At 58.3% G+C, this 19,675-nt stretch overlaps 1 protein-coding gene across 7 annotated transcripts in view; it reads right to left on the bottom strand.

Annotated features, from left to right (window-relative positions):
• LOC116958114 (uncharacterized) overlaps positions 1-19,675 on the bottom strand; it is a 139,146-nt gene that overhangs the window by 49,634 nt on the left and 69,837 nt on the right. For 6 of the 7 annotated variants that reach the window (XM_076064278.1, XM_076064280.1, XM_076064277.1 and 3 more), the window contains exons 6-11: positions 18,613-18,760; positions 16,773-16,871; positions 12,920-13,647; positions 7,417-7,585; positions 852-999; positions 525-669 (exon numbers count right to left, since the gene is read on the bottom strand). In XM_076064278.1, the coding sequence (XP_075920393.1) occupies positions 525-669; positions 852-999; positions 7,417-7,585; positions 12,920-13,647; positions 16,773-16,871; positions 18,613-18,760 (1,437 nt within the window). Of the gene's footprint in view, positions 1-524; positions 670-851; positions 1,000-7,416; positions 7,586-12,919; positions 13,648-14,999; positions 15,053-16,772; positions 16,872-18,612; positions 18,761-19,675 lie in introns of those variants that run through there. The other variant, XM_076064282.1, reaches the window with a different exon arrangement.

The following is a 19,675-nucleotide window of genomic DNA, read 5'->3' on the forward strand; positions in this document are numbered from 1 at the left end:
TGTATGACTGTGTGTGTGTGAGTCTGTGTCTGTGTGTGAGAGTCTGTGTGTGTGAGTCTGTGCGTGTGACTGTGTGTATGTGACTGTGTGTGTGTATGTGACTGTGTGACTGAGTGTGCGAGTCTGACCAGCGTGAGGCCAGTATCTTGCAGAACACGAGTTCACAGCACATTCGCAGTGTGATTATCTGTGTCTCTGTGTGTGAGAGTCTGTGTGTGTGTGAGAGTCTGTGTGTGTGAGTCTGTGTGTGAGAGTCTGTGTGTGTTTGAGTCTGTGTGTGTGTATGTGTCTGTGTGTGACTGTGTGTGTGTGTGCGAGTCTGTGTGTGTGAGTCTGTGTCTGTGTGTGAGGGGCTGTGTGTGTGAGTCTGTGTGTGAGAGTCTGTGTGTGTTTGAGTCTGTGTGTGTGTATGTGTCTGTGTGTGACTGTGTGTGTGTGTGAGAGTCTGTGTGTGTGTGAGTCTGTGTCTGTGTGTGTATGTGAGTCTGTGTCTGTGTATGACTGTGTGTGTGTGCGAGTCTGACCAGCGTGAGGCCAGTATCTTGCAGAACACGAGCTCACAGCACATTCGCAGTGTGATTCTCCGCTCTTGCAGCTCATCCATGGAGCATTTGGTGACTTCGACGTCACAGTCCTCCTCAGAGTCCACCAGCGCGCGGATAAACTCGCCTGCGACGAGGTGCAGGAGGAGGTGGAGCAACATCAACAGCAGCATCATCATAATCAAAATCATCATCACAATCATAATAAGTCAGAATAAGAATCAGCAGTGAGGTGAGCGACTTTGTGGACGACGGCGACGAGGTGGACAATGCCGACGAGGTGGACAATGCTGACGATGGCGGCCGTACCCAGCACGTCCTGCAGGTAGCGGTCGGCCACCATGCGGAGATATTCCTCCACGGCTCGCGCGGCGAGAGTGTCGTCCACCAGCACGGTAACTCCCTCGCTCACCGCAGCCCGGCAAGCCTCGGCCAAACCCAGCTCAGTCAGGAGGTCCTGGGGGTAGTCACTCACTCAGTCACTCAGTCACTCACTTAGTCACTCAGACACTCACTCAGTCAGTCACTCAGTCACTCACTCACTCAGTCACTCACTCAGTCAGTCACTTACTCAATAAGTCAGTCACTCAGTCACTCAGTCAATCAGTCACTCAGTCACTCACTCAGTCACTCAGGCACTCACTCAGTCACTCAGTCAGTTACTCACTCACTCAGACACTCACTCAGACACTCACTCAGTCACTCACTCACTCAGTCACTCACTCAGACACTCACTCAGTCACTCACTCAGTCACTCACTCAGTCAGTCACTCAGTCACTAGCTGGTGAGCTAGCCGGTGAGCTAGCCGGTGAGCTAGCTGGTGAGCTAGCCGGTGAGCTAGCCGGTGAGCTAGCCGGTGAGCTAGTTGGTGAGCTAGCTGGTGAGCTAGTCGGTGAGCTAGACGGTGAGCTAGCCGGTGAGCTAGTTGGTGAGCTAGCCGGTGAGCTAGCCGGTGAGCTAGCCGGTGAGCTAGTTGGTGAGCTAGCTGGTGAGCTAGCCGGTGAGCTAGACGGTGAGCTAGCCGGTGAGCTAGTTGGTGAGCTAGCCGGTGAGCTACCTGGTGAGCTAGCCGGTGAGCTAGCCGGTGAGCGAGTTGGTGAGCTAGCCGGTGAGCTAGCCGGTGAGCTAGCCGGTGAGCGAATTGGTGAGCTAGCTGGTGAGCTAGCCGGTGAGCTAGCCGGTGAGCTAGTTGGTGAGCTAGCCGGTGAGCTAGCCGGTGAGCTAGCCGGTGAACTAGTTGGTGAGCTAGCTGGTGAGCTAGCCGGTGAGCTAGCTGGTGAGCTAGCTGGTGAGCTAGCCGGTGAGCTAGTTGGTGAGCTAGCTGGTGAGCTAGCCGGTGAGCTAGCCGGTGAGCTAGCCGGTGAGCTAGCCGGTGAGCTAGTTGGTGAGCTAGCCGCTGAGCTAGCCGCTGAGCTAGCCGGTGAGCTAGCCGGTGAGCTAGCCGGTGAGCGAGTTGGTGAGCTAGCCGGTGAGCTAGCTGGTGATGTAGCTGGTGAGCTAGTTGGTGAGCTAGCCGGTGAGCTAGCCGGTGAGCTAGCCGGTGAGCGAGTTGGTGAGCTAGCCGGTGAGCTAGCCAGTGAGCTAGCCGGTGAGCTAGCCGGTGAGCTAGCCGGTGAGCGAGTTGGTGAGCTAGCCGGTGAGCTACCTGGTGAGCTAGCCGGTGAGCTAGCCGGTGAGCTAGCCGGTGAGCGAGTTGGTGAGCTAGCAGGTGAGCTAGCCGGTGAGCTAGCCAGTGAGCGAATTGGTGAGCTAGCTGGTGAGCTAGCCGGTGAGCTAGCCGGTGAGCTAGCCGGTGAGCGAGTTGGTGAGCTAACCGGTGAGCTAGCTGGTGAGCTAGCCGGTGAGCTACCTGGTGAGCTAGCCGGTGAGCTAGCCGGTGAGCGAGTTGGTGAGCTAGCCGGTGAGCTAGCCGGTGAGCTAGCCGGTGAGCGAATTGGTGAGCTAGCTGGTGAGCTAGCCGGTGAGCTAGCCGGTGAGCTAGTTGGTGAGCTAGCCGGTGAGCTAGCCGGTGAGCTAGCCGGTGAACTAGTTGGTGAGCTAGCTGGTGAGCTAGCCGGTGAGCTAGCTGGTGAGCTAGCTGGTGAGCTAGCCGGTGAGCTAGTTGGTGAGCTAGCTGGTGAGCTAGCCGGTGAGCTAGCCGGTGAGCTAGCCGGTGAGCTAGCCGGTGAGCTAGTTGGTGAGCTAGCCGCTGAGCTAGCCGCTGAGCTAGCCGGTGAGCTAGCCGGTGAGCTAGCCGGTGAGCGAGTTGGTGAGCTAGCCGGTGAGCTAGCTGGTGATGTAGCTGGTGAGCTAGTTGGTGAGCTAGCCGGTGAGCTAGCCGGTGAGCTAGCCGGTGAGCGAGTTGGTGAGCTAGCCGGTGAGCTAGCCAGTGAGCTAGCCGGTGAGCTAGCCGGTGAGCTAGCCGGTGAGCGAGTTGGTGAGCTAGCCGGTGAGCTACCTGGTGAGCTAGCCGGTGAGCTAGCCGGTGAGCTAGCCGGTGAGCGAGTTGGTGAGCTAGCAGGTGAGCTAGCCGGTGAGCTAGCCAGTGAGCGAATTGGTGAGCTAGCTGGTGATCTAGCCAGTGAGCTAGCTGGTGATCTAGCCGGTAAGCTAGCTGGTGAGCTAGCCGGTGAGCTAGCCGGTGAGCTATCTGGTGAGCTAGCTGGTGAGTTATTTGGTGAGCTAGTTGGTGAGCTAGCCGGTGAGCTAGCCGGTGAGCTAGCCGGTGAGCTAGCCGGTGAGCTAGCCAGTGAGCTAGCCGGTGAGCTAGCTGGTGATCTAGCCGGTAAGCTAGCTGGTGAGCTAGCCGGTGAGCTAGCTGGTGAGCTAGTTGGTGAACTAGCTGGTGAGTTATTTGGTGAGCTAGCTGGTGAGCTAGCCGGTGAGCTAGCCGGTGAGCTAGCCGGTGAGCTAGCCAGTGAGCTAGCCGGTGAGCTAGCTGGTGATCTAGCCGGTAAGCTAGCTGGTGAGCTAGCCGGTGAGCTAGCTGGTGAGCTAGTTGGTGAACTAGCTGGTGAGTTATTTGGTGAGCTAGCTGGTGAGCTAGCCGGTGAGCTAGCCGGTGAGCTAGCCGGTGAGCTAGCCGGTGAGCTAGCCGGTGAGCTAGCCGGTGAGCTAGTTGGTGATCTAGCTGGTGAGCTAGCTGGTGAGCTAGCCGCTGAGCTAGCTGGTGAGTTATTTGGTGAGCTCGCCGGTGAGCTAGCCGGTGAGCGAGTTGGTGAGCTAGCCGGTGAGCTAGCCGGTGAGCGAGTTGGTGAGCTATTTGGTGAGCTAGCCGGTGAGCTAGTTGGTGATCTAGCTGGTGAGCTAGCTGGTGAGCTAGCCGGTGAGCTAGCCGGTGAGCTAGCCGCTGAGCTAGCCGGTGCGCTAGTCGGTGAGCTAGCCGGTGAGCTAGCCGGTGAGTTATTTGGTGAGCTAGCCGGTGAGCTAGCCGGTGAGCTAGCTGGTGAGCTAGCCGGTGAGCTAGCCGGTGAGCTAGCCGTTGAGCTAGCCGTTGAGCTAGCCGGTGAGCTAGTTGGTGATCTAGCTGGTGAGCTAGCTGGTGAGCTAGTTGGTGAACTAGCTGGTGAGTTATTTGGTGAGCTAGCTGGTGAGCTAGCCGGTGAGCTAGCTGGTGAGCTAGTTGGTGAACTAGCTGGTGAGTTATTTGGTGAGCTAGCCGGTGAGCTAGTTGGTGAGCTAGCCGGTGAGCTAGCCGGTGAGCTAGCCGGTGAGCTAGTTGGTGATCTAGCTGGTGAGCTAGCTGGTGAGCTAGCCGCTGAGCTAGCTGGTGAGTTATTTGGTGAGCTCGCCGGTGAGCTAGCCGGTGAGCGAGTTGGTGAGCTAGCTGGTGAGCTAGCCGGTGAGCGAGTTGGTGAGCTAGTTGCTGAGCTAGCCGGTGAGCTAGTTGGTGATCTAGCTGGTGAGCTAGCTGGTGAGCTAGCCGGTGAGCTAGCCGGTGAGCGAGTTGGTGAGTTATTTGGTGAGCTAGCCGGTGAGCTAGCCGTTGAGCTAGCCGTTGAGCTAGCCAGTGAGCTAGCCGGTGAGCTAGCCGGTGAGCTAGCCGGTGAGTTATTTGGTGAGCTAGCCGGTGAGCTAGCCGGTGAGCTAGCTGGTGAGCTAGCCGGTGAGCTAGCCGGTGAGCTAGCCGGTGAGCGAGTTGGTGAGTTATTTGGTGAGCTAGCCGGTGAGCTAGCCGTTGAGCTGGCCGGTGAGCTAGCCGTTGAGCTAGCCGGTGAGCGAGTTGATGAACGAGCTGGTGAGTTATTTGGTGAGCTAGCCGGTGAACTAGTTGGTGAGCTAGCCGGTGACCTAGTTGGTGAGTTATTTGGTGAGCTAGCCGGTGAGGTAGTTGGTGAGCTAGCCGGTGAGCTAGCCGGTGAGCTAGCTGGTGAGTTATTTGGTGAGCTAGCTGGTGAGCTAGCCGGTGAGCTAGCCGGTGAGCTAACCGGTGAGCTAGTTGGTGAGCTAGCCGGTGAGCTAGTTGGTGAGCTAGCCGGTGAGCTAGCCGGTGACCTAGTTGGTGAGTTATTTGGTGAGCTAGCCGGTGAGCTAGTTGGTGAGCTAGCCGGTGAGCTAGCCGGTGAGCTAGTCGGTGAGCTACCTGGTGAGCTAGCCGGTGAGCTAGCCGGTGAGCTAGCCGGTGAGCTAGCCGGTGAGCGAGTTGGTGAGCTAGTTGGTGAGTTATTTGGTGAGCTAGCCGGTGAGCTAGTTGGTGAGCTAGCCGGTGAGCTAGCCGGTGAGCTAGCTGGTGAGCTAGCCGGTGAGCTAGCCGGTGAGCTAGCTGGTGAGTTATTTGGTGAGCTAGCTGGTGAGCTAGCCGGTGAGCTAGCCGGTGAGCTAGCTTGTGAGCTAGCCGGTGAGCGAGTTGATGAACGAGCTGGTGAGTTATTTGGTGAGCTAGCCGGTGAACTAGTTGTTGAGCTAGCCGGTGACCTAGTTGGTGAGTTATTTGGTGAGCTAGCCGGTGAGCTAGTTGGTGAGCTAGCCGGTGAGCTAGCCGGTGAGCTAGCTGGTGAGTTATTTGGTGAGCTAGCTGGTGAGCTAGCCGGTGAGCTAACCGGTGAGCTAGTTGGTGAGCTAGCCGGTGAGCTAGTTGGTGAGCTAGCCGGTGAGCTAGCCGGTGACCTAGTTGGTGAGTTATTTGGTGAGCTAGCCGGTGAGCTAGCCGGTGAGCTAGTCGGTGAGCTAGTCGGTGAGCTACCTGGTGAGCTAGCCGGTGAGCTAGCCGGTGAGCTAGCCGGTGAGCTAGCCGGTGAGCGAGTTGGTGAGCTAGTTGGTGAGTTATTTGGTGAGCTAGCCGGTGAGCTAGTTGGTGAGCTAGCCGGTGAGCTAGCCGGTGAGCTAGCTGGTGAGCTAGCCGGTGAGCTAGCCGGTGAGCTAGCTGGTGAGTTATTTGGTGAGCTAGCTGGTGAGCTAGCCGGTGAGCTAGCCGGTGAGCTAGCCGGTGAGCTAGTTGGTGAGCTAGTTGGTGAACTAGCCGGTGAGCTAGTTGGTGAGCTAGCCGGTGAGCTAGCCGGTGACCTAGTTGGTGAGTTATTTGGTGAGCTAGTTGGTGAGCTAGCCGGTGAGCTAGCCGGTGAGCTAGCTGGTGAGTTATTTGGTGAGCTAGCTGGTGAGCTAGCCGGTGAGCTAGCCGGTGAGCTAGCCGGTGAGCTAGTTGGTGAGCTAGTCGGTGAGCTACCTGGTGAGCTAGCCGGTGAGCTAGCCGCTGAGCTAGCCGGTGAGCTAGCCGGTGACCTAGTTGGTGAGTTATTTGGTGAGCTAGCCGGTGAGCTAGTTGGTGAGCTAGCCGGTGAGCTAGCCGGTGAGCTAGTCGGTGAGCTACCTGGTGAGCTAGCCGGTGAGCTAGCCGGTGAGCTAGCCGGTGAGCTAGCCGGTGAGCGAGTTGGTGAGCTAGTTGGTGAGTTATTTGGTGAGCTAGCCGGTGAGCTAGTTGGTGAGATAGCCGGTGAGCTAGCCGGTGAGCTAGCTGGTGAGCTAGCCGGTGAGCTAGCCGGTGAGCTAGCTGGTGAGTTATTTGGTGAGCTAGCTGGTGAGCTAGCCGGTGAGCTAGCCGGTGAGCTAGCCGGTGAGCTAGTTGGTGAGCTAGTTGGTGAACTAGCCGGTGAGCTAGTTGGTGAGCTAGCCGGTGAGCTAGCCGGTGACCTAGTTGGTGAGTTATTTGGTGAGCTAGTTGGTGAGCTAGCCGGTGAGCTAGCCGGTGAGCTAGCTGGTGAGTTATTTGGTGAGCTAGCTGGTGAGCTAGCCGGTGAGCTAGCCGGTGAGCTAGCCGGTGAGCTAGCCGGTGAGCTAGGCGGTGAGCTCGCCGGTGAGCTAGCCGGTGAGCTAGTCGGTGAGCTAGTTGGTGAGCTAGCCGGTGAGCTAGCTGGTGAGCTAGCTGTTGAGCTAGCTAGCCGGTGAGCTAGCCGGTGAGCTAGCTAGCCGGTGAGCTAACCAGTGAGCTAGCTAGCCGGTGAGCTAGCCGGTGAGCTAGCCGGTGAGCTAGCTGTTGAGCTAGCTAGCCGGTGAGCTAGCCGGTGAGCTAGCTAGCCGGTGAGCTAACCAGTGAGCTAGCTAGCCGGTGAGCTAGCCGGTGAGCTAGCCGGTGATCTAGCCGGTGAGCTAGCCGGTGAGCTAGCCGGTGCGCTAGCCGGTGAGCTAGCCGGTGAGCTAGCCGGTGAGCTAGCTGGTGAGCTAGCTAGCCGGTGAGCTAACCAGTGAGCTAGCTAGCCGGTGAGCTAGCCGGTGAGCTAGCCGGCGATCTAGCCGGTGAGCTAGCCGGTGAGCTAGCCGGTGCGCTAGCCGGTGAGCTAGCCGGTGAGCTAGCCGGTGAGGTAGCTGGTGAGCTAGCTAGCCGGTGAGCTAACCAGTGAGCTAGCTAGCCGGTGAGCTAGCCGGTGAGCTAGCCGGTGAGCTAGCCGGTGAGCGTCTCACCTGTGCGCGCCCCGTGGCGTGTAGGAAGCGCACCAGCGCACGTGCCGCCTCTGCTCGCCCTCTGGACGTCAGCGCCGGCTCCACCAGCAGGCAGAGCTGGAGGCTGGCGGAGCCAAGCAGCTCGCCCAGCTCCTTGTAGCGCTCAGTGGGGAGGATACGGAGGACACGCCTGGGGGGTGGGGACCACACGGGGGAGAGACACGGGGAGAGACACGGGAGAGACACGGGGGAGAGACACGGGGGGGGGTGGGGACCACACGGGTGGGAAACACGGGGGGAGACACGGGGGGAGACACGGGGGGAGACACGGGGAGAGACACGGGGGAGAGACACGGGGGGGGGAGACACGGGGGGAGACACGGGGGGGGAGACACGGGGGGAGACACGGGGGAGAGACACGGGGGAGAGACACGGGGGAGACACGGGGGGGAGACACGGGGAGAGACACGGGGGGAGACACGGGGGGAGACACGGGGGGAGACACGGGGGGAGAGACACGGGGGAGACACGGGGAGAGACACGGGGGGAGACACGGGGGGAGAGACACGGGGGGAGGAGATACGGGGGGAGAGACACGGGGGGAGAGACACGGGGGGGAGACATGGGGGGGGAGACACGGGGGGAGAGACACGGGGGGAGAGACACGGGGGGAGAGACACGGGGGGAGACACGGGGGGAGAGACACGGGGGGAGAGACACGGGGGGAGAGACACGGGGGGGGGGAGACACGGGGGAGACACGGGGGGGGGAGACACGGGGTGAGACACGGGGGAGAGACACGGGGGAGAGACACGGGGGGAGACACGGGGGGGGAGACACGGGGGAGAGACACGGGGGGAGACACGGGGGGAGACACGGGGGGAGACACGGGGGGAGACACGGGGAGAGACACGGGGGGAGACACGGGGGGAGAGACACGGGAGAGACACGGGGGGGAGACACGGGGGAGAGACACGGGGGGAGAGACACGGGGGGGGAGACATGGGGGGGGGAGACATGGGGGGAGACACGGGGAGAGACACGGGGGGGGGAGACACGGGGGGAGAGACACGGGGGGGAGAGACACGGGGGGAGAGACACGGGGGGAGACACGGGGGGGGGGGAGACCACGGGGGGGGGGAGACACGGGGGGAGACCGGGGAGAGACGCGAGGGGAGAGACACGGGGGAGAGAGACGGGGGAGAGACACGGGGGGAGAGACACGGGGGGGAGAGACACGGGGGGAGACACGGGGGGAGACACGGGGGAAGAGACACGGGGGAGAACGGGGGAGAGACACGGGGGGGAGAGACACGGGGGGGGGGGAGACACGGGGGGAGACACGGGGGGAGACACGGGGAGAGAGACACGGGGGGGAGACACGGGGGGAGAGACACGGGGGGAGACACGGGGGGAGACACAGGGGGAGACACGGGGGAAGAGACACGGGGGGAGCCACGGGGGGAGACACGGGGGAGAGACACGGGGGAGACACGGGGGGAGAGACACGGGGGGGAGAGACACGGGGGGGAGAGACACGGGGGGAGACACGGGGGGAGACACGGGGGGAGACACGGGGGGAGAGACACGGGGGGAGAGACACGGGGGGGAGAGACACGGGGGGGGGAGATATTACCATCACCAACACCCCCACCCTCATCACCCCCATCATCACCAAAATCAACAACAACCGCCATTCGCCACTAAGTGGCGGTGACGTCACCACGACGCTTGTGCCAGGCTAGGTGCACCTTGAGGCCACGTGAAGTGTCGAACGCCCGCTGGCAGGAGGTCACGGGGCAGACCCAGCAGGTGCCACGGGTCGACTGACTGAGATGACTGGCTGATGCACCACCTGTGCCCCCTACTGTGCCAACCTGCTGTGCTTTAGCCACCCGGCGCTCCGCTCGTTGTTCTGAGCGTCGCTCCTCCACCCTCCATTCTTGTTGGAGGGCGACTGCCTCCAACTGCCCAGTAGCGTCCTTCACGAGCCTCCTCCACAGAGGCCGATCTTGACACCGCTAGTACCGGTCATGGGCAAGTCCACTCAGCTCCACGTCCTCCTGTACCACGTCACTCCATCTCTTCTCTAGCCCGTGCCGCGCCCGTTTAGGCCCCTCGATCCGGCCGAACAAAAGCTGTTTCGGCATGCGGGCTACATGACCCAGCCAACGCAGCCTTGCCTACCGGAGGAGCTCCCCGATGGGACTTTGTCCAGATCTCTCAAGGATTTGTGAGCTCCACACAATCCAGCCTGGTTAAACCCAGGATGGATCGAAGGCAGGTCAGCCTAAATGTTTCTAACCGGCGAAGATGTTCCATTAGGGGGGTCCGCATTTCGCAAGCATAGAGAAGGGAGGGCATGGCCGTGGCCGAGAAGACCTGAAGCTTAGTGCGGAGCGACAGACCAGGTAGCTTCCACACAGCGTTACGCAACCGATAAAAAGATAATGCCGCTTGACTGATTCGGAGTGAGACCTCTGCTGTTAAACTGGAGCCGGTCATGGGCACACTGCCCAGGTATGGGAAACTCTCCACTCTCTCCACAATTGCCCCATCACCGATTGGGAGTTGTGGGGGTGGAGTATCCAATGGTACAAAATACCCATGCAGGTGCTTAGTTTTGGTGGGGCTGATGGTAAGGCCCCACCTCTTAGTGGCAAGCTCCAGTTTCAGCAGCAGCGCCTCCAACTCCTCTGAGTGAGCAGCAATCACCAGATCATCGGCATACATAACGTGGTTGAGCAATAGGAAGCCATCTCTTGACCACACCTGGGCATCGATCAGCCTCCCATTGTATCTGTACCAGATGGAAATTCCTCCAGTACAGCAATCGAAGGCTTCACGAACGACGTGGTCGAAATAGATGTTAAATAATGTGGGAGCCAGAGGACATCCCTGTCGCACCCCAAAGTGAACAGGGAATGGCTCCGACTCCTGGCCACGTAGACTTACGTGGGCCCGCTCACCATCATGAAAGTCCTTAATGATCGCTAGCAGAGAGTCAAGGCCTTGACCAGGTCAATAAAGCAGAGATGTAGGTCTTGTTGGAATTCCCAACACCTCTGCTGTAGCAGACGGACAGAAAATATGGCATCTGTGCAGGACCGCCCTTTCCTGAAACCGCATTGGGGCTCCGCAAGCCTCTCCTCAGCGTGCCTGGCAAGGCGATGTTGAATAATCCTTGCCAGGACCTTTCCCGGCACACTGAAGAGTGAGATGCCCCTGTAGTTGTTACAGTCTGTGCGGTCCCCCTTCTTAAAGAGGGGGACCACCAGGGCACCCTTACAATCCTGCGGAACCTGTCCAGTGGTCCAGACTGTTGTTATGATGTAATGTAGGGCAGTCTGTGCACAAACGCCACCCTCCCTCAGCATTTTGCTTGGGAGATCATCTCTGCCCGGTGCCTTTCCTGGTCCCAGACTCTGGATCACCTTCAATACTTCCTCAGCAGATGGCACCTCAGCCAACCACTCACAGGGGGTGACTTCTTCCTCCAATATTTGAGGCACAGCAGCCTCAGCAGGGTCATCCCCACTTTGTGCCAGGATGTTTTCCTGGCTGAGGGACCTCACAGAAATGCTCAGTAAATCTGCAAACTTGTTCCTGGGTGTCGGAGATTGGATCACCGTTTTTTCCCCCAATGATGGTAATAGGTGTGGCGCTGCAGGTTACTTTTTTATGGCGTTAAATAGAGATTTGTGATCACGGGCCACTGAGGCAGACTCCATCTCCTCAGCAACCCGTGACCACCACCCATCCTTGCAGCGCCTCACGGCTCTCCGAACCTCCGAGCGAAGGCTGCGGTAAGCCTTCTCATTCTCTGACGTAGGATTCTGTAGCCGATGACAGTGGGCCTGTCGCTTTTTCTCAGCCAGCCTGAACACCTCCTCTGTCAGCCATGGTCTCTGGGGAGGTCTGGACCGCGTACCCAAAGCAGCCATTGCAGCTGCATGAGCCACAGTCCTAAACCTCGCCCATTTCTCCTTGACATCAGGAGTGGGGGACGATGCCAACCCCAGCCGCAAGCGATGATGAAATTCTTGCTTGCAACTTTCATCAGATAATTGAGACCAAGCCACTATGGGTTTGAATGGGGTCCTGGGTGTACACCCACCACCGGAGTGGAAGAATCACAGGCGCATCTTACAGATGACAAGTCGATGGTCAGTGGGCAGAACAGCTCCACGGTAGGTCCTGTTGTCAAGGACATGGGCTCGCATCCGCTGGTCCGTCACTATACAGTCCAGCAGATGTTTTGCTTGGACCCGGCATGCATCCATGATGTTGTGTGGATGCGCCGATGCCGGAACAGCGTGTTGGTAATTACAAGCCCATGGGCCGCACAAAGATCTAGCAGCCTCCTACCGTTGATATTGAGCTGATCTGGCCCATGCCTTCCAATCACTCCAGACCAGGTGACAACATAATGACCAACTCGGGCATTGAAGTCGCCCAACATGATGACTCTATCCCGAGGGGCCACTTTAGCCAGCACCTGTGACAGGAGGTCATAGAAGGCATCTGACTCATCGGCCTTGCCTGCATACCTCCACAGATGTTCGTCTTCGGTGGGGGCATAAGTAACCACGACCACAACTCCTCGCCTCCGGTTGATGGGAAGGCGAGCCCAAAGTAGCCTGGGGCTTACAGCTTCCCACACCTCACCACCACGCTCCCACGCCCCCTTCATTCTTTTGTTCAGAAGAAGAGCCACATCCTGTTGTTTGGCAGTCTGCTGCCCCGAGTAGAGGACTGTCCACCCCTCATGGTGGCAGGAGCCAAAACCGGTCCACCGGACCTCCTGAATGCCACAGAGATCCAGGCGGTACCGGTCCAGCTCTCGACAGAGGAGCGGCAGCCTCTCCTCTGCAGTGAGCGTTCGAACATTCCACGTGGCCACACGAAGCGGCTTTTTGTTGTTTCTGGAGGAGCCCCGAGGGTAGAGATTCAATCTCCTGGCTCCGCCAAATGGGGTTTGGCCAGGAGATGTCATAGACGCCTGTCCCCCCGGGGCCTCCGGCACAAGCATTGTATATTTTTTCCGTGGTATCGTGGTAATTTATTTGAAGGTGGAGGGGTTACCAGCCCCTCGCACCCGTCCAGAGCACCCCACCATCACCACTACAAAACCCACCACAAACCCCACCACCATCACCACCATCACCACCACCCCCACCATCATCACCACCACCCCCACCACTAACCCCACCACCATCACCACCACCCCCACCATCATCACCACCACCCCCACCACTAACCCCACCACCATCACCACCACCCCCACCATCATCACCACCACCCCTACCATTATCACTATCATCACCACCACCCCCACCACAAACCCCACCGCCATCACCACCACCACCCCCACCATCATGACCACCATCACCACCACCATCACCACCACCATCACCACCATCACCACCACCACCACCACCATCACCACCATCACCATCACCACCACCACCACCATCACCACCACCACCACCACCACCACCACCACCACCGCTCTCCCCCTCACCTTCGCGACCGAACTCTCAACACCGGCGCCCTCCCTCCGTGGCTCTGCTGCTGCTGCTGCTGCTGCAGGTGGTGGTGCGAGCCACCGCCGCCGAGGCCGCCCACCACGCTGACGGTGACGCTCGACCTTCCCGGCGTGGGGACGCTCAGCGGGTACCACCGCTCCACCGCCCGGCCCGTGCCGTCCAACGCTATGTCGACCAGCCCGGCGTAGCTCGACCGCTCCCGCTCCCTCTCGCCGCGGTCTCGCCCTGCGCCACCGGCGGCCCCGGCCCCGGCGGCCCCGCCGGCGGCCCCGGCCTGCCGCCGCTTGCGCTCCGACGACGACTCCTTGTACAGGTAGACGGTGAGCTGCTGGGCCGCCGGAGGGGCGCTCGCAAACTCGAAGCGTTCGCCCCACAGCACGGCCAGCTCGCCGCTCGAACCGCCGCCGCCGGACGACGAAGAGGAGGCGGCGGTCGCGGCCGCCGCGGCCGCCGCGGCAGCCGCGGCCGCGGCCGCCGCGGCCGCGGCCGCCGCCGACGACGAGGAGGAGGAGGACGAGGAGGAGGAGGAGGCCGGGGGCGGCGGCGGAGGAGGCGGGGCGGCGGTCTTGCCGCGCGAGGTGGTGCGGGCGTAGAGCACCTCGTCCAGGCAGACCTCGCAGAAGAAGAACTTCTTAGAGGAGGGAAGGTCGCGGGCCTCCATCACCCACACCTCCACATCAGCCTCCACCCGCAGCATGTTGTCCTGGGGGGGGGGGGGGGGGGGGGGCGCGCGGTGGGGCGGGCCGAGGAAACTCTTTGAGTGTGTCTGCGTGTGTGGTGCTGAGCTTATAGCGGGAGAGGTCACGGGCATCCATCACCAACAACTCCACGTCCGCCTGTACCCGCAGCATGTTGTCCTGGGGAGGTGGTGGGGGGTGCGTGGTGGGCGGGGGTGGGTATGAGTGGTGGGGGGGTGGGTATGAGTGGTGGGGGGGTGGGTATGAGTATGGCTGATAGTTCTGAGTATGTATGAGTGTGAGTGGGTGTGAGTGGGTGGGTATGATTGAGTATTGGTGGGTATGAGTATGGGTATGAATGCGTGTGAGTGTATGAGTGTGTAGGTACGAGCGAGTGTGAGTGTATGTGTGTGAGTGTATGAGTGTGTGAGTGTATGAGTGTGAGTGTATGAGTGTGAGTGTGTGAGTGTATGAGTGTGAGTGTATGAGTGTGTGAGTGTATGAGTGTGAGTGTATGAGTGTGAGTGTGTGAGTGTATGAGTGTGAGTGTATGAGTGTGAGTGTATGAGTGTGTGAGTGCATGAGTGTGTGTGTATGAGTGTGAGTGTATGAGTGTGAGTGTATGAGTGTATGAGTGTGTGAGAGTGTGAGTGTGTGAGTGTGAGTGTGTGAGTGTGTGTGAGTGTATGATTGTGGGTATGAGTGTGTGAGTGTATGAGTGTGTGAGTGTATGAGTGTGTGTGTGTGTATGAGTGTGAGTGTATGAGTGTGTGAGTGTGTGAGTGTATGAGTGTGAGTGTATGAGTGTGAGTGTGTGAGTGTATGAGTGTGAGTGTATGAGTGTGAGTGTATGAGTGTGTGAGTGCATGAGTGTGTGTGTATGAGTGTGAGTGTATGAGTGTATGAGTGTGAGTGTATGAGTGAGTGTACGAGTGTATGAGTGAGTGTATGAGTGTGTGAGTGTGTGAGTGTATGAGAGTGTGTGTGTATGAGTGTGAGTGTATGAGTGTGAGTGTATGAGTGTGTGAGTGTATGAGTGTGAGTGTGTGAGTGTATGAGTGTGAGTGTATGAGTGTGTGAGTGTATGAGAGTGTGTGTGTATGAGTGTGAGTGTATGAGTGTGAGTGTATGAGTGTGTGAGTGTATGAGTGTGAGTGTGTGAGTGTGTGAGTGTATGAGTGTGAGTGTATGAGTGTGTGAGTGCATGAGTGTGTGTGTATGAGTGTGAGTGTATGAGTGTATGAGTGAGTGTATGAGTGTGAGTGTATGAGTGTGTGAGTGTGTGAGTGTATGAGTGTGTGAGTGTATGAGTGTGAGTGTGTGAGTGTGTGTGAGTGTATGATTGTGGGTATGAGTGTGACGCTAGTGGTGGTATCACCTTGTTGGGCTGCACGATTAGCAGGAGGGTCTCCATCCACTTGTCTCACTCGCCTGCATGGGTGGGTATGGGGTGGGTATGGGGTGGGTATGGGGTGGTTATGGGGTGGGTATGGGGTGGGTATGGGGTGGGTATGGGGTGAGAACGAGTGGGTGGAGTGGGTGGAGTGGGTGAGTACAAGTGGGTGGAGTGGGTGAGTACGAGTGGGTGGAGTGGGTGGAGTGGGTGGAGTGGGTGAGTACGAGTGGGTGGAGTGGGTGGAGTGGGTGGAGTGGGTGAGTACGAGTGGGTGGAGTGGGTGGAGTGGGTGGAGTGGGTGGAGTGGGTGAGTACGAGTGGGTGGAGTGGGTGGAGTGGGTGAGTACGAGTGGGTGGAGTGGGTGTAGTGGGTGGAGTGAGTACGAGTGGGTGTAGTGGGTGAGTACGAGTGGGTGGAGTGGGTGGAGTGGGTGAGTACGAGTGGGTGTAGTGGGTGTAGTGGGTGTAGTGTGTGTAGTGGGTGTAGTGTGTGTAGTGGGTGAGTACGAGTGGGTGTAGTGGGTGTAGTGTGTGTAGTGGGTGTAGTGTGTGTAGTGTGTGTAGTGGGTGTAGTGGGTGTAGTGTGTGTAGTGGGTGAGTGTGTGTAGTGGGTGTAGTGGGTGAGTGGGTGTAGTGGGTGTAGTGGGTGTAGTGTGTGTAGTGGGTGTAGTGGGTGTAGCGGGTGTAGCGGGTGTAGCGGGTGTAGTGGGTGTAGTGGGTGTAGCGGGTGTAGTGGGTGTAGTGGGTGTAGTGGGTGTAGTGGGTGTAGTGGGTGTAGTGGGTGAGTACGAGTGGGTGTAGTGGGTGTAGTGGGTGGAGTTGGTGAGTACGAGTGGGTGTAGTGTGTGTAGTGGGTGTAGTGTGTGTAGTGGGTGTAGTGGGTGAGTGGGTGTAGTGTGTGTAGTGGGTGTAGTGGGTGTAGTGGGTGTAGTGTGTGTAGTGTGTGTAGTGGGTGTAGTGTGTGTAGTGGGTGTAGTGGGTGTAGTGTGTGTAGTGGGTGTAGTGTGTGTAGTGTGTGTAGTGGGTGGAGTGGGTGTAGTGTGTGTAGTGGGTGTAGTGGGTGAGTACGAGTGGGTGTAGTGTGTGTAGTGTGTGTAGCGGGTGTAGTGGGTGTAGTGTGTGTAGTGGGTGTAGTGGGTGTAGTGGGTGTAGTGTGTGTAGTGTGTGTAGTGGGTGTAGTGTGTGTAGTGGATGTAGTGTGTGTAGTGTGTGTAGTGGGTGTAGTGTGTGTAGTGGGTGTAGTGTGTGTAGTGTGTGTAGCGGGTGTAGTGTGTGTAGTGTGTGTAGTGGGTGTAGTGGGTGTAGTGGGTGTAGTGGGTGAGTACGAGTGGGTGTAGTGGGTGTAGTGTGTGTAGTGTGTGTAGTGGGTGTAGTGTGTGTAGTGGGTGTAGTGTGTGTAGTGTGTGTAGTGGGTGTAGTGGGTGTAGTGTGTGTAGTGTGTGTAGTGGGTGTAGTGTGTGTAGTGGGTGTAGTGGGTGTAGTGTGTGTAGTGTGTGTAGTGGGTGTAGTGTGTGTAGTGGGTGTAGTGTGTGTAGTGTGTGTAGTGGGTGTAGTGGGTGTAGTGGGTGTAGTGTGTGTAGTGTGTGTAGCGGGTGTAGTGGGTGTAGTGGGTGGAGTTGGTGAGTACGAGTGTGTGTAGTGTGTGTAGTGTGTGTAGTGTGTGTAGCGGGTGTAGTGGGTGGAGTTGGTGAGTACGAGTGTGTGTAGTGTGTGTAGTGTGTGTAGTGGGTGAGTGGGTGAGTGGGTGACTATCACCTTGTTGGGCTGCACGATGCGACGGAGGTTCTCCATCCACTTGTCGCGCTCCCCCGCCGAGCGGCACGAGAAGCAGCGGCTGCCCGAGGACGTCACCACCTGCGGCGGCGGCGGCGGCACAGGCAGAGGTAAAGGTTACCCAGGTAGCCCCACACAAAGAGGCAGTGAGTGAGCGAGTGAGCGAGTGAATGAGTGACTGAGTGAGTGAGTGAGCGAGTGAGTGAGTGAGCGACTGAGTGAGTGAGTGACTGAGTGAGTGAGTGAGGGAGTGACTGAGTGAGCGACTGAGGGAGTGACTGAGTGAGTGGGTGAGCAACTGAGCGAGTGAGTGAATGACTGAGGAGTGAGTGTGACTGAGCGAGCGAGCGACTGAGTGAGTGAGTGAGGGAGTGACTGAGTGAGTGAGTGACTGAGCGAGTGAGCTTGCTGGTGAGTGAGTGAGCGAGTGAGTGAACGAGTTAGCGAGCGAGTGGCTGAGCGAGTGAGCGAGTTACTGAACGAGTTAGCGAGCGAGTGGCTGAGTGAGTGACTGAGTGAGTGAGGGAGTGAGTGACTGAGTGAGTGAGCGAGTGAGTGAGTGAGCGACTGAGTGAGTGAGTGACTGAGTGAGTGAGCGACTGAGCGAGTGAGTGACGGAGCGAGTGAGTGACTGAGTGAGTGAGCGACTGAGCGAGTGAGTGACTGAGTGAGTGAGTGAGTGACTGAGCGAGTGAGTGACTGAGTGAGTGAGCGACTGAGCGAGTGAGTGACTGAGTGAGTGAGTGAGTGACGGAGCGAGTGAGTGACTGAGTGAGTGAGCGACTGAGGGAGTGAGTGACTGAGTGAGTGACCGACTGAGCGAGTGAGTGACGGAGCGAGTGAGTGACTGAGTGAGTGAGTGACTGAGTGAGTGAGCGACTGAGCGAGTGAGTGACTGAGTGAGTGAGTGACTGAGTGAGTGACCGACTGAGCGAGTGAGTGAGTGACTGAGTGAGTGACGGAGCGAGCGAGTGACTGAGTGAGTGAGTGACTGAGTGAGTGAGCGACTGAGGGAGTGAATGAGTGACTGAGTGAGTGAGTGACTGAGTGAGTGACCGACTGAGTGAGTGAGTGACGGAGCGAGTGAGTGACGGAGCGAGTGAGTGACTGAGTGAGTGAGCGACTGAGTGAGTGACTGAGTGAGTGAGTGACGGAGCGAGTGAGTGACTGAGTGAGTGAGCGACTGAGCGAGTGACTGAGTGAGTGACCGACTGAGCGAGTGAGTGACGGAGCGAGTGAGTGAGCGAGTGAGCGACTGAGTGAGCGCGTGAGCGACTGAGGGAGTGAGTGAGTGAGCGAGTGAGTGGTTAACCAAGTGAGTGAATGAGCGAGAGAGTGAGTGATTGATTAAGTGAGTGAGCGAGTGAGTAAGCGAGGGAGCAAGCGAGTGAGTGAGCAAGTGAGTGAGTGACTGAACGAGCGAGTGAGTGATTGAGCGAGCGAGTGGCTGAGTGAGTGAGCGAGGGAGTGAGTGACTGAGCGAGTGAGTGAGTGACTGAGCGAGTGAGTGAGTGAGCGAGGGAGCAAGCAAGCAAGTGAGTGAGCAAGTGAGTGAGTGACTGAACGAGCGAGTGAGTGACTGAACGAGTGAGTGACTGAGCGAGTGAGTGACTGAGCGAGTGAGTGAGTGACTGATTGAGCGAGTGAGTGAGTGACTGAGTGAGTGAGTGACTGTCTGAGCGAGCGAATGACTGAGCGAGTGAGTGAGTGACTGAGTGAGTGACTGAGTGAGTGACTATCTGAGCGAGCGAATGACTGAGCGAGCGAGTGAGTGACTGAGTGAGTGAGTGAATGAGTGAGTGAGCGAGTGAGCGAGCGAGACCTCAAAGCAGTAGTCCTGCCCGATGATGGAGGGGTGGACGGGCCGAATTGAGACCTCCTGGTCGCGACTCAGGCCCAGGCTGTCTGCTGCCCCACTGGGGGAGAGCAGAGGCTCATGGGAAGCCTGGTGCAGCGGAACGCTGGACAACCTGCACACAGGCACAGGTAAAGCTCCCCCGTGTAGCCTCTAGCAAGGCTGTAGCGAGCGACAGCACCACCTATGAAGGCTCCCGGCACTGTGGCACGCACAGAGGGGGTGGGTGGCCAACACCACGCCCGGCCGCCTTTGTCTCCCCAGTGGCGATGTTTACACACCGCAAACCAGGTACTCATTTGTGGCTGAGTCGACCTAGGGGAGGCCCAGGACCGCTTCAGATAATCGTCACTGGCGGTGTTGGCCGTGAGCGGGGAATCGAATTCGGGTCGCCGGGTTCGTAGCGCAGCGTAGCGCTACCCGCTACACTACACACACCGCTCATACAGAGACACACACAGACAAGGCTCTCCAAACAAAGACACACGCAGACAGACACCCGCACCACGGACACACACGTTCAAGTGCGCGCGTGCGTGTACGTTTGTGTGCGTGTACGTGCGTGTGTACGTGCTTGTGTGTGCGTGTACGTTTGTGTGCATGTACGTGTGTGTACGTGTGTGTGTGTGTGTGCATGCGTGTACGTGCGTGTGTGTGTGCATGTGTGTACGTGTGTGTGTGTGTCTGTGTGTGTATGTCTGTGTGTGTGTCTGTGTGTGTGTGTCTGTGTGTCTGTGTGTGTGTCTGTCTGTGTGTGTCTGTGTGTGTATGTGCGTGTATGTGTGTGTGTGGCTGTGTGTGTATGTGTGACTATGTGTGTGTGTATGTGTGACTATGTGTGTGTGTATGTGTGACTATGTGTGTGTGTGTGTATGTGTGTGTGTATGTGTGACTATGTGTGTGTGTCTGTGTGACTATGTTTGTGTGTGTATGTGTGTGTATGTGTGTGTGTATGTGTGACTATGTGTGTGTGTGTATGTGTGACTATGTTTGTGTGTGTATGTGTGTGTATGTGTGACTATGTTTGTGT

The sequence above is a fragment of the Petromyzon marinus genome, unplaced genomic scaffold (genome assembly GCF_048934315.1).
Source record: "Petromyzon marinus isolate PM22_M1 ecotype Great Lakes invasive population unplaced genomic scaffold, UKy_Petmar_22M1.pri1.0 PM_Scaffold_37, whole genome shotgun sequence".
NCBI lineage: Eukaryota > Metazoa > Chordata > Hyperoartia > Petromyzontiformes > Petromyzontidae > Petromyzon > Petromyzon marinus.